Here is a 13,855-nt window from a genome sequence, read left to right as displayed (position 1 = left end):
CATCCCTGAGCACTGCCAGCAGCAGAGCAGCTCCTCAGGGAATCACCCCCAGCCATTCACAGAATCACTCAGGGAATCACCCCCAGCCATCCACAGAATCACTCAGGGAATCACCCCCAGCCATCCACAGAAACACTCAGGGAATCACCCCCAGCCATCCACAGAAACACTCAGGGAATCACCCCCAGCCATTCACAGAAACACTCAGGGAATCACCCCCAGCCATTCACAGAATCACTCAGGGAATCACCCCCAGCCATTCACAGAATCACTCAGGGAATCACCCCCAGCCATTCACAGAATCTCTGGGTTGGGTTGTAAGAGACCTCCAGAATCATTGAGTCCAACCCAGCTCCAACACCTCAACTAAACCCTGGCACCCAGTGCCACATCCAGGCTTCTTTTAAACACATCCAGGGATGGTGACTCCACCACCTCTCCGGGCAGACCATTCCAGTACTTTATCACCCTTTCTGTAAAAAATTTTAATATCCAACCTATATTTCCCTTGGTGCAGCTTGAAACTGTGTCTTCTTGTTCTGTCAGTGCTGCCTGGGGAAAGAGCCCAACCCCAGCTGAGCACAGCCACCTTTCAGAAGCTGTACAGAGTGATAAGGGCACCCCTGAGTCTCCTTTTCTCCAGGCTGAGCACCCCCAGCTCCCTCAGTGCTTCCTCACAGGGTTTGTGTTCCCAGCCCCTCTCCAGCCTTCCTTCCATGCAGCAGCAGCAGGACAAGCAGGAGCATCACAGGTACTTACCAGGGGCAGGAAAGAATTTAGAAATGCACGTATTACCTCTGCCAGAGGAATCTGGCACTGGCTGTGGCCGCAGAGGTCCCGAGGAAAGCCGCCACCAGGAGCCTACGCCGGGTACCGGGGTGCGGGGCTGTGCCATGGGAACGCCGCGCCACCGCCGCCAGCCCCGCGGCCGCGGGCAGGAAGCGCAGCCGGAACATCCTGCGGAACGAGAGCGCTGCTTTAGCACAACAACAGAGCTGCCAAGTGCTGCCTGTCCTACAGCAGGGAAAGCTTCACAGAATAACTCACGGGTGTTCGTTACCTGTTCTGAAAGAGGCACATGTTAGGAAAATTAATCCACAAACACCAGAAGTTTCTGTCCAAAAAGGAGACAGAGGAGCCCTTTTACTTTATTCCAATAAAGGCAGAGGCCATGGGGCATCCCCTGGGCTCCCTCCAGTTTTTGGAGGATGCAGCCTCCTTTTTATCCCAATTTCCCAGCCACATTTCCCTTCTCTCTTTCCCCATCTCTGAGGTACTTGAGAGGTGCAGACTTCCTGATACCAAAGATTCCCCTCTAATGCATAACCCTCCCTTTTAAATTTTAATTCTTATGGAACTTAGGGGTTTTTCTTCCCCGTTGTTTCTTTCATCTTTCAATGCCTAATTTCATTTCTCAGCAAACCTAAAGTATATTTGTAAAAGCAAATCTCTTTTTCCATTCATCAATCAGTGGAATCCTTCCCCACTGTTTCTTTTATCTCCCAGTGCTGGTTTTATCTCCCAGCAGACCCACAGCCTGTTTGGAAAGACAAATCTGCCATTCCTCTCACACATAATCCACATAATAAACAGGTTAAATACCTGTGAGTGTTAGGTATTGGCACACACCTGGCTGTCACATCCAGCTGCTAATCAGAGTTATTCCAACTCCTCAGCCTTGTCCCAAAACCCTCCTCAAGAGGGAATCTCACCTTGACTGTGAGGCTGTGGACTCCCCATCCCTGCAAATGTTCAAGGCCAGGCTGCATGAGTCCTGGAGCAACCTGGTTTAATGAAAGAGTCCCTGCCCTGCAAGGGGTTGGAACTGGATGATCTTAAAGGTCCCTACCAACCCAAACCATTCCATGACTCCATGAAATATTTTCAGCCCATCTCTCCATTTCCAAGGCATGGAAGACAGCAGTAGGCCTGATAAGCAACCACAGCAGAAAAGAGACATTTGGCCAGAAGCAAAGTCACAGCTGGATTTTAAAAGGCAAATTTAGCCAAATAAAAAGCAAATCTATCAAACAAATCCCAACCCAGGCATTTAAATTTTTCCTAAGAAATTCCTACTGTTCTTAAATCCCTTTTTTTAGCTAGCCTGGAGCAAAACATTTATATGCAACTGTAAGTACAGGGCAAGTTACAAAGTGTCAAAACTTATAAAATACAATCCATAGCCCATTACATGTCCAACAGAACAGAGACAAATGGGAAAGCAGAGCTACAAATCTAAACATAATTACAAAAGAGAAAAAGGAACCACAGAAACACCACCTCATCACACACCAGCTGCAGGAGGCAAAGCAATTTTGGTGGCTCACAGGATTGAAGGCACAGGGTAAATGCTGCCTTTGAAAAGAAAATTTGCTGCATGTTCTTGTGAAATAAAGGTTTCATTTCTGAGGTAAATGCAATTTTTTCATTCACAAGGTCATCTTTAAAATTTGGAACAGAATGGTAAAGGAATTCCCAAAAAAAACCCACAGAGCAGAGAAGCAGCAGCCTAATTTTTCCTTTTATTCCCCATTCTTGCCATTCTACTCACATATTCCCAGGCAGTGAATAACCACAGAATACAAAAATAAAGCCACAACTCTTGTTTTCTATTTGCTTCTGCAACACAGGATGCCACCACAGCATTCTGCTAAACCATTCACTTCCAGAAATGAGGATCCTGGGACCTGTCTGTGCAAGCACCTCTCAGGTGTGTGGTGTGTTAGGCCATTCCCACTGCAGAGTGGGAATCAGTGCCACTTGCTGCAGGTCAGGGTTCCACAACAGAGGGATGCAGAATTTGGGATGGGAACAGAGGAGGAGGGAAGGAAGACACATCAAATATTCAACAGATAATTCTGAGGGCTGGAGCTCAGTATCTTTTAAGGCAAGAGGTGGTGGAAAAGACCCTGAAGACTTCATCACACAGCAAAAAAAACAATAAAAAATTGTTAACAAATCTTTTAACAGTGGGGTTTTTCCTAGCAGATTAAGACTTTTGTCTTAAGACAAGGGAGGTGGGATGGAGCACAAGAGATGGTGGAGGTGGCAAAGCCACAAGCTGCTTGTCCATCCCCACCCTGGTTTATGGGCAAACACCACAAATTTCAGGGCTCACAGTGAATCCATCCAAACAGCATCCATTTGATATTCATCTGTACTCCCACTAAAATTGGCATTATGGCTTTGTTTATTCCTTTTCAAATAAACAGGTTTAAAATTCAAATGTTAATAGAATACAGGCAGCTAACAGCATTGATCCCCCAATCCTCTCCAGCTCTGAACAACGAGATGCTTATGAAAAACAACTCTGATTTCAAATTTAAAATTATTTCCACTCTACACAAACCTGATGTTCCTATTTGGTCTCCAGGGATGAATTTCTGTTCCATGCAGAGGAAAATCTGCATGCGTTCCTTTCCCCAAGAACCCTTTCTAGGGTTGCCCATCCAAATTACAGCTTTATATTCCTAACATGTATTGGATAAGGGAAATATTGCCGTATCATTTAATCAACCAAAATGAAAATTAGGCCCCACAGCATTTACTTGGGAGCTTGAAGAGATTTTTTACAATATTTCTGATTGTTGGCTTTAGTACTGCATAAATGTTTACTCTGCCTGAGCCTTGAGAAACACTAAATTATCTGCCTTGTCCAAGCAAGCTCCATCCTTGATTCTGCTGGGATGTTTACCCAGAGTGTTCACTTGGTAGCAACTGCCTGAGAGAGCTGAAAGCAGCCAGTTCTCACAATCACCCCAAAATAAAGAGCATCCTTATCTCAGAGCAATTAAAAAATCCTTCTGGAAGCTGAATTTTCCATCTGCAAGTTCTACAGTCTCTCACAATTTCCTTTTTTAAAATCAAAAGTGCCATGATATTTGATATATTTGGTTAACAACTCCAGGCACTGAAGTCAAGATCACTTGAGAAAGCTGATGCTCACTTTTTGAAAGATTAAAAATAAGCATCTTGTCCTGTGCAGCAACATAAAGCTCAACACCACAGTTTGCAGTAGGGCAAGGAATAAAACTGAGATCAAGATAAAACTCCCATCAACTGATGTGATTACAGCTTACAATAAGAAACAATCCCAAATCCTGAATTATTTACTATAATAAATTTTTTTAATAGGATATAACAAAGCAGCCCAGAGGGAAAAAAAAAACCAACAAACAACCCACATTTTATGTTTGCTTATTTTTATTACTTTGGAGTTATCATGATGCTCTAGCACTACAGCTACAAGGAAATCTGTAAACTGCATTTATGTTTCCAAGAGATAAGCCAAGCTTACCTTAAATTCTTGCTCAGAACAGCCCTGTAGTTACTCTGAGAGGCTGAATCAATATCTTTGGACAAATGAAACAGTTGGGGCTTTTTTTTTCCAGAACAGAATGACCCATCTACTTTTGTTTATGCCACAATTCATAGGTGCTCAACAGAGAGACTCCACTTCCAACCCAAAACAGGGATCATTCAAACTGAGACCATCCAGGCCAGGTAAAAAGAAGAAATGCAACATTCTTTCACCAGTTACATCAGTTCTGGCTTGATGTGGGTATTTGATTTCTCCAGACAATGACCTTCTGTCTGTCAATCTGCTCTCCAAGGAAACTGAGACAAGCTGTCCACCCCTGGCCTTTCCAAGCCCTAGATTTTCCCAATGCAGATAAGAATTGGAAGATCCCAACTCTTGCATCCTTTTTCTGATACCAAAATGAGAGAACAAAAAGAATTGCTCCTGTTTTTCCACCCCCTAATTAGCCCATGATTCCAAGACTGAAAGCACTAAGCAGCTCAGCCTGAGGAAAAGGGACCTGCCACACTTGGGTACCCCCCAGCACTGAACTTTCTGTAGATCTTTTGGGGATCCAGAGCAGATAAAACTTGAAGCAGCATTTTGATGTCAAAGCTGGCCTTGGCAGCACAAGCACATAAGAGGGAGAACAGTAATTCAATAAGCCAGGGGGTGTTTAATTTTTCATCAGAGAAGGGGGTCACAGGCACTTATTTGAACAATTTTACTATGGCATGGTAAGCCCATGAATTAGTGCAGAATTGTAAATTTAAATATATTGCTATGCAGGGAGATCTTCTGAAAAAAAAAATGTATTCAGGAGGCACTATTTAGGCATAAAAACTCCTGCAGAGACTGGCTGAGATGGAGTCACTAAGAACTCAAAGAGCTTTCTGGAGCTGTGTGTTTATTAAAAAGCCAAGTTAGACGTTGCCAGAGCACATCAAGACATCCTGACCCAACAGATGCTGTAGGAAAATTCCTCACCTGTTCCCATCTCAGCCCCTGACTGTCAATTATCCCTCAGCCCTGCTCACTGAAGCCAGAGCCAACAGCAGATGAGTGAGGGTAACAGCTCCCAGCTCTCCTGCCTCCATCTTCTTGAGAGGACTGGGAAGAGGGGAAGGAAAAATTAAAATGAGGAAAAAAACACAACAAATCCAATGGAAAAGAAAAGTCAAGATGCAAGGGAAAGGGTGAAGCAATCAGGAGAGAAGTTTCACCATTAACACTGAGATTCATAAACTAGCAGGAAAGAAAACCTCACAGCTTCAACCTGCCTCCACCAAAATCAGTTATGACTTCTCCTTCCCAGAGAGCTGGGGCTGTCCCTGGATCCCTGGCAGTGCCCAAGGCCAGGCTGGATGGGGCTTGGAGCCACCTGGGACAGTGGAAGGTGTCCCTGCCCATGGCAGGGGTGGCACTGGATGGGCTTTAAGGTCCTTCCCAATGGGAACCATTCTGTTATTCCATGAAATTTGTATAAGAATAACTCCTGAAAGGGTTATTGCCAGGTAATCCAGCTAAGGAAACACCTGGATCCCCTCCTTCTCTCATTTCCAAGACAGACCCAACAGCTCCTGCTCTTTTCCTCTCCAAATTCTCAGCTTACCGAGCACAATTTTGAGAGAAAAGATTTCACACCTTACTGAAGTTATTAGCCTACCAAGACACATAAATCAGTTTTGGGAAAATGAAATCTAGCAGCAAAAGTAATTTGTCCTCAGGTAGGAGATTGGGGCAATATTTGACCACATTAATTTTGCTGGAGAGGAACCACATTTGTTTCAGAGCACGATTCAAATTGATGTTGAGTCTACCAAGTATCAATCAATGCAGAAACCTCAGCCACAGCCCAGCAATTTCTTTTTAACTGTCATTGCAGTAAAGTTCCAGTTCCAACTCTTCCTAAAATCCTCAGCTCTGGAAATGACCAATCCCCAACTCCACAGCTCTGTAACTACACCCAGCGTGGCTCAGGGATGATCAGTGACATCCCTCCCCTCATGAGCTGCTTTATTCTGCCAAATAATTGTACTGATTTTCAGGGCTAAGAAGAGAAGAAGATGCATTGCAAACACACAAGCTTTTAGATTTAACTTTAAAAAAGCATTTTTAGAAATTGCAACTGGATTATTTATAAGGATGTAGGAGAGTAGCTGGCTTGGGCTTTCCTTGAAGGGGAGACAGGAGTGTTTACATCCTGGGGAAAGACTAAACTGGCAGAAGAAACTTTGCAAACTCAACAGCAACCCCAAATTTCACCTGTGAGCTGAGTGGCCAGAGGATCTGAGAGCAGATGGATGCAGACACCAGAAAGCACAGTTTGGAGACACAAATGAAAAATGAGTGTATCCAAACAGAGTAAACTGGGCCCATCTGTTGCAGCAGCACTGAAAATAGCACCTCCAGCAAGGCTCCACTATTTCCTTGCTACTTCAGACTGTCAGACTCCAGCAATGCACTGCAGGTTTCTAGGAGGCAGCTATAAACTTGCACAGAAACAAATGTCAAATCCTGCTTTTTCCTGGTTCAAGCTTCCCTTCCCCCACTCAAAATGCAGCACATTCCTTGAACTTTTCTACCTAGAAAACATTACAGTAAACCCCAGCCATGAAAAGCTCCCTAAAAACACCTCCAGAGATGTCAGAGGTAATTTAGAAGAGCTGTAAAAATAAAAACCAACCAAAAATCTTCTCACCCCTTATTGAGGATAAGAATCCTGCTTCACAAGCTACTTCTACCCTACTCAGAAGTGTGAAATTTTCTTTTTCCAGCTGCTATTCTCAAATAATCAGGCTGCCTTTGCAAACCAGCCACAGAGCACAGGTATTTCCACAGTGACTCATGGAGCAAAGGATCATCAAAGAACTGCTGGCAGAAGGGGAGAAAACATAACATGTCTGCCTTTTCCTATAAAAAGTTACAGCCAGCAGGAATGCATCTGCTTAATGGCCTGACTCATTTAACTTGCCTTGCACAATCTGTGGCCACAGGGCATGATTTCCCTGAGAATTCCTAACTTTTCCACAGAATGGAGAGATTCTCCTTGAAGCTCCATCCAACAGCAATCCACCTGCCTGTACCTCACAAGAAACAAAAAGTATCTCAGAGCAGTGACATTTGAGAAATGCTTACGGCCCATTGGGCTCTAAGAAAACCAGTGCTAACTCCTAATGGATAAACATGAAAAATTAATTCTGAAAGAGAAAAATTTAGAGCAAAGCAAAAGGCTCCCTAGACTAACAAGGTGGCAGGTTTGAGTTACCTGCAGATACAATTCCAGCTCCAGAAAGAGACAAAGGTTTTTTGAAGGGTGACAGACAGTGGATTGTCTCAGAATTTGATATGGTGAAGTCTGAACTCCTCTGTGACAAGGAGGAAAAAGATGTGAACCCCCCCAAGAAACCTTAATATCACAATTCTCCTTGGCTGAAGTTGCCTTTTAAACAGAAACATCTTCTACAGCCACATCTTCAAGAAAATGTTTCTTCCTGGCCAAAGAGTCATGCTTTGGTGGCTTTCTTTTCTATACAAAGAAAATTTAAATTAAAAACTTACTGAAACAAACAAAAAATTCACAGCACCTGTGTTTCATTTACCAGATGGAGATCATTTGGGAAATCAGGAGAAGAGTACAGCATTGCTTTCCCCCCAAATAGGAAAAGCAGGTCTGAATCACTGCAGCTGCTTTTCTAGCAACACATTGTTGGATCAGCTTGAGCTTCAAAGAGGAGAAAAGAAGATGGATAAGCCAGGCTAGTGCCTTGTGCTTTTAGAACACAGCCTGAGGGCTCAGTTTCAGCAGGAAAAAGCCAGCAGCAAACACTGGGCTCCATCCAAGATGGGCAGGCAGACACACCTTAGGTACCTGGCTGTATCACAACTGAGATTTTTGTGACAAAAACCCCACTTGCTTTTCTAGCTCCTGAAGCAAAAATGCCAGAGGTGGGAAGTTTGCACCAAACAAAAGAAAAGACAGAGATTCAAGTGGTGGTACAGAACACAGCTGGTCCATACAGACACTGGGGCTGGTGTCTGTCTGCATCACAGACAGGCCATGAATTCTGCAGCCACACGGATTCCCTGGGCTCATGTTTCAAGCACAGATCAACTGCAACTTTCCTTGTCTCAAACCACGACCTTCTTTCTTGTTGTCTACATGAGGATCTCAGATTCCAAGTCACAGAGCTAAAGAAAGAGAAACTGTGGTGTTGTGAGTTCTTCAGGATGAGGTGAGAGATGAGAATTTGACTTTATGTTCTCAGAATGTTGATTTATTATTTTATTATTTTATATTCAAAGAAATGATATACTAAACAATACTAAAGAAAGGGAAAGGATGCATCAGAAGGCTAAACAAGAATGATAATGAAAGCTTGTAACTGACTCAGAGTCCCACACAGCTGATGGTGATTGGTCATTATTAAAAACAATTCACAAGGAGCCAATCAAAGATGCACCTGTTGGTAAATGATTTCTAAACTACATTCCCAAACAATCAGATAATTACTGTTTTCATTCTTTTCTGAGGCCTCTCAGCTTCCCAGGAGAAGAAATACTGGTGAAGGGATTTTTCAGACAATGTCATGGTGACAAGAAACAACTAGGAATTTTAGCTTGAAAGACCTTGGAGACCCAGGAAAAAAACCCCAACCCAAACCTTGTGCTAGCCTGAGAACAAAATTCCAAGATACAACCATCAGTGCTTTGGTGCTTCCAACCTTGTCCTGCCCTACAGCCAAGGAGGTCTTCACATGGCGGGACTACAATTAAAAGCTGCTCTCAAGAGAGGTTAAATGCAGAATGCACAGAAGCAATCTCATAGCAAGTGTCCCTGGGGATAAACAAGTCACTGTACTCACAGGGCAGCAGACAAACAGAACCCAGAATTTACTACCCAAGGACTTCTCAGGTAAGTGCACAGAAACCACAGTAAAACAATTCACGATCTAACAGTCTGGTTTTCCTCTTTTAAAGTATCTTAAATCTAAAACTAAGAGGTGAGGCTGCCACAGGCTTTGGATGATGTGTGCTTAGGGAGACAAAGTGCCTCAGGCTCTAGTCTCTTTCTGCTACGAGTCTGAGTATTTTTTGCTTGAAGTGTCAAATGCATCACCCTAAAGATAAATATTCATCCTCAGCCTCTCAGTACCAACAAAAGAGATGGAGAATGATTTTGGACAAGGACATGGAGCAAAAGGACAAGGGAGAATGGCTTCCTACTGCCAGAGGGCAGGGTTAGGTGGGATATTGGGCAGGAATTGTTCCCTGGCAGGGTGGGCAGGCCCTGGCACAGGGTGCCCAGAGCAGCTGTGGCTGCCCCTGGATCCCTGGCAGTGCCCAAGGCCAGGCTGGACGGGGCTTGGAGCAGCCTGGGATAGTGGAAGGTGTCCCTGCCCATGGCAGGCGTGGAACTGGATGATTGTTAATTGCCTTTCCATGATTCTGTGTTTAAGAGGGAGCTACACCATTTGCACCATGCTTTGCTTAGAACAATTCAGTTTAAAAAAGAAAGGCAATATTCATCTCAAAGGTGTACAACACCCAAAGACCCTGGGTAACTGTTTCCTGCTAAATTATCCCAAACAACATGATCCCACCTGAAGTGACATCTCCACCAAGACACCTTTTCAGTGGCACCCCTTCAACGTCCCAACAGGAAATCACAGCACTTGGGATTTATATCATTAAGGTTATTTTTATTGTTGTGCCCAAGCACCCTCAGTCCCACTGCACTGAGCTGAGTTAAAATATTGGGCCCCAATATGTCAACTGGGAACTTGGGAAGAAACAACCAAGTATTTCCATATCCCAGCTCACTTCACAAAGTGTTACTGCAGCAATTGCAACATCATGAAACAATGTGTTTTTATAACAATAATATGATTGCTACAGAACTTGTTTTGCTCAAGAATATAAAAATGGTTATTGCCACAATTGAGACTAAACAAGCTGATGGCTCCCTCAACTATCACCTGAAAAAAATAACATTTCTGAGATGCTGCATCAAATGATCAGCAAGTCTTGCAGCCTGAGCACAACGGGACCATCTCTCCTCAAACTCTGCCTTGAGCTTACCCAGGAACCTGCAGGGAGAAGTGACACAGCCACCAGTGACACCCAGAGCACTCCAGAGGGTCCCCAGCAGGCAGACAGTACCGATGGAATCAAGGCCCATCATTCTTTTTCCTCCAGGGCAAGGCATTTCAGCTTCCTTGGTTCAGGAAGCATTAGGGAATACCACAAAAGCTGCTGAAGGAAATGGGTCCATACTGGGAGAACAAGCCACTTCCACAAGGAAATAAAGAGGGGTTACATGAGCTTAAGATTCACTGTAAACACCTTCCACCATCCCAGACTGCTCCAAGCCCCATCCAGCCTGGCCTTGGGCACTTCCAGGGATCCAGGGGCAGCCACAGCTGCTCTGGGCAGCCTCCCAGGGAAGGATTTCTTCCCAATATCCCATCTAACCCTGCCCTCTGGCAATGAGAGGCCATTAAATGCTCTGTTGCTCCAGATGGACAAACACATAGTTTAAGTAACTTTTATTAGTTTTTGTTGTATTTTTGTTGGGGCTTTTTTTATACCTCCCAATGTTCAGACACATTTTTAGTGACCACTTGAGGTTTTTTGGGTGTTGGGAGTTTTTTGACATTTTATGAAAGTGATGGAACAGCTGAGGTCAGCTTGACAGAAAACTCCAGGCAGACAAACGTCTCCCAGGGCTCAGTGTGCTCAAGCACTTGCACTAGGAAAGTCAGCACAACTTTGCACACTGCAAAAAAAGGCAACTCATCCACCTACAGCTTTGAGAGAAGCCCTAAGAGGACTCTCCAGGACAAAAATAATTCTAAAGAAGGTATATTAATCAGCCAAATGATGAATTCACCAGTTGAAGCACCTGAGAGCAGGGAGTTGCACAGCCCAGCACTCAGCAACACCATCCTCACCTGTAGTGTATTTGCTCCCAGTTTGCAGGTCAAGCGGTCACAGGGAACACAGGGAAGTATTTCTCAGCTGGGGCCTGTTCTAGAAACCAGAAAGAAACAATAAAGATCATAACTTTGTGCTGCACCCAATTTCCCTCCTGGCAGTCATGCCCTGCAGTGCTCACACATATCGACCTCAGGAAATGCATCTCAGACTGAGCCAAAAAAAGCCAGGAGGAGGAGGAGGAAAATGGTCAACAGCTGAATGAAGGAATTAAAGATAAGCCAGGCCTTTAATTCAAGCCCCAGCTGGCAATGAGGATTCTAAAAAAAGAAACCTCCAAAATTCCTGCCTGAATTGACCTGCCCACCCCCCTAGACCCAACTAAACACAGCCAGGTTTACCATCTTTCCCAAGCAGCTCATTAAACTACAGGCAAGTACAGAACACATAAATCACATTGTGATAAACATCAGGCATTTCTATGCTCTGAGCAGTACATTAACTCAAATTCACCCTAAAGGTTTTCCGACACGAACTGCACATCAAACACAGCCGAGGCCATTCAGCGCAGTTAAAGCTTTAAGGAACCTCTATCAAGAGAAAGCGGTTTGACGTGAGCTCTAACACACGGCCGTAACTCACACAGCCCGGGCAGCGATCCTACAACAGCAAGAAAAGCGACCCAAGCCCGGCTGCTCGCACGGTGGGAGCTGCCCACATCTCCCTGCAGGGCCCCTCGGTGCTGAACCCCGGCGGGACCTTTCTTTCCTCCGAGCGCCGCCGCCACAGAGCCCCAGCCCCGCGGGGACATTTCCCGGGGGGAAGGCACAGCGTCACTGCGGGACGGGGGATGGAGCAGCCAGAACCACACGGCATCCCGAGCCCCGTGTGCCCCGGAAAAACTGATTGTCCCGGGCAGCAGCTCTGTCTTAGCCCCAGGCCCCGGGACCCAGCCCCCCTCACTCCCGGGGCCTTGGAGTCCCTCAGCTCGGGAGGCAGCGAGGCAGGACCCTCGTATTCCCGGGGCCTGCGAGTCCCCCGAGACCCGGGAACCTCTGCACAGCCCCCGGGACTCCCCTCAGACCTCTGGCCTAAGCAGACCCCACATTCCGGCTGCCCCGAGACCCGTAAATCCCAGCTCAGCCCCCAGGCTCCCCTCAGACCTCTAGCCTAAGCAGACCCCACATTCCGACTGCCCCGAGTCCCGTAAACCCCAGCTCAGCCCCCAGGTTCCCCTCAGACCTCTGGCCTAAGCAGACCCCACGTTCCGGAGCCTTGAACTTCCCCGTACCTTGGGAACACCCCCTCCCCGCCCAGTTCCGGGCTCTGACACGCACTCAGCCCGGGCCCCTATCACTCCCAAGGCCGGGAGCACCGCAACCCCGGCACCGTGGGCTTCCCCAGCCCTGAGCCGTCCCCTCCCCGCCACCTCAGGACCCCGCTCACCTCAGCCCCGCCGCCGCTCCCGCCGCCCCGCCCGCCGCGCGCGCTTCCGGGGGCGGTGCGTAGGGCGTGGTCTGAGTGGATCTGGGCGTGGTTTGCCCTGTGGTGGGCGTGGCCTGGGCGCCGTGAGGGGCGCGGGGATCGCTGCGGGTTTTGGGGGGTCCGTGCGTGTGTTGGGGTTCAGAAACCTCTTTGTGTAGGTCAAGAGAGGCTTTTATACAGCGTGCGGTGAGTGTTCCTACGGGTCCTGTGTGTAGGGGCTGAGGGGATTGGGTATAGGGCCTTGAAGAGTGTGTGTGGGGCCTCAGGGGCTTAAACGTACTTGAAGGCCTGTGTATAGAGTCCCAGGGGTCCATATATACATGAGTGTATTATATATATATACACACATATTTGTATATATAGGTATATGTGTATGTGTGTATATGTGTGCATACATATATGGGCTCTGTGAGGTCTGTATATAAGGTCTGAGGGGCCCACCTATCTCTAGGTATATAGGTAGTCTGAAAGCTCTGTATGTAAGGTCTGAGAGGCCCACATAGATAGATAGAAGCTCTGGAAGGCCTGTGTATAGGTTCTGAGGGGCCCATATATATATAAGGGGCCCATATATAAGTTCTGTATATAGTATCTCAGGGGCCCAGATAGACAGATTGACAGAGGCTCTGAAAGGCCTGTAGATAGGATCTGAGGAGCCTATATACATATATTATAGTTTATATATACATATATATATATATATTCTGAAAGCTCTGTATATAGGGTCTCAGTGGTCCATACCTATATAGGCCTGTATACAGTGTACAAGGAGCATATTTATAGGTCCTGAATGGCCTGTCTGTAGGGTCTGAGGGACTTATGTACAGGTCCTGAAAGGCTTCTATAGAGTGTCTCTATAGGTCCTGGTTAGCAGGGCTGAAGGGCTTGTGTATAGGGCCTGGAAGAGTGATATATGGGGTCTCAGGGGCTTTTATATATCTATATAATAATAGAATGTTAAGGAGTTGGAAGGGATCCTAAAGATCATCTCGTCCCTGTGGACAGGGACATCTTCCACCATCCCAGGGTGCTCCAAGCCCTGTCCAGCCTTGCCTTGGGCACTGCCAGGGATCCAGGGACAGCCCCAGCTGCTCTGGGCACCCTGTGCCAGGGCCTGCCCACCCACAGAGGAAG

General features: G+C 46.2%; 1 protein-coding gene across 2 annotated transcripts in view; it reads right to left on the bottom strand.

Annotated features, from left to right (window-relative positions):
* Positions 1-12,745, bottom strand: part of MICU1 (mitochondrial calcium uptake 1) — a 90,356-nt gene extending 77,611 nt beyond the window's left edge. For both annotated transcript variants that reach the window (XM_084210837.1, XM_084210838.1), the window contains exons 1-3: positions 12,683-12,745; positions 11,254-11,332; positions 796-957 (exon numbers count right to left, since the gene is read on the bottom strand). In XM_084210837.1, the coding sequence (XP_084066963.1) occupies positions 796-956 (161 nt within the window). In that variant the 5' untranslated portion in view covers position 957; positions 11,254-11,332; positions 12,683-12,745. The remainder of the gene's footprint in view (positions 1-795; positions 958-11,253; positions 11,333-12,682) is intronic.
* Positions 12,746-13,855: the final 1,110 nt, after the last annotated feature.

This window comes from Fringilla coelebs (genome assembly GCF_963513975.1).
Source record: "Fringilla coelebs genome assembly, chromosome: 8".
Classification (NCBI taxonomy): Eukaryota; Metazoa; Chordata; class Aves; order Passeriformes; family Fringillidae; genus Fringilla; species Fringilla coelebs.
The sequence above is the reverse complement of the archived record's forward strand: the minus strand, read 5'-3'. Positions and strand labels throughout refer to the sequence as shown.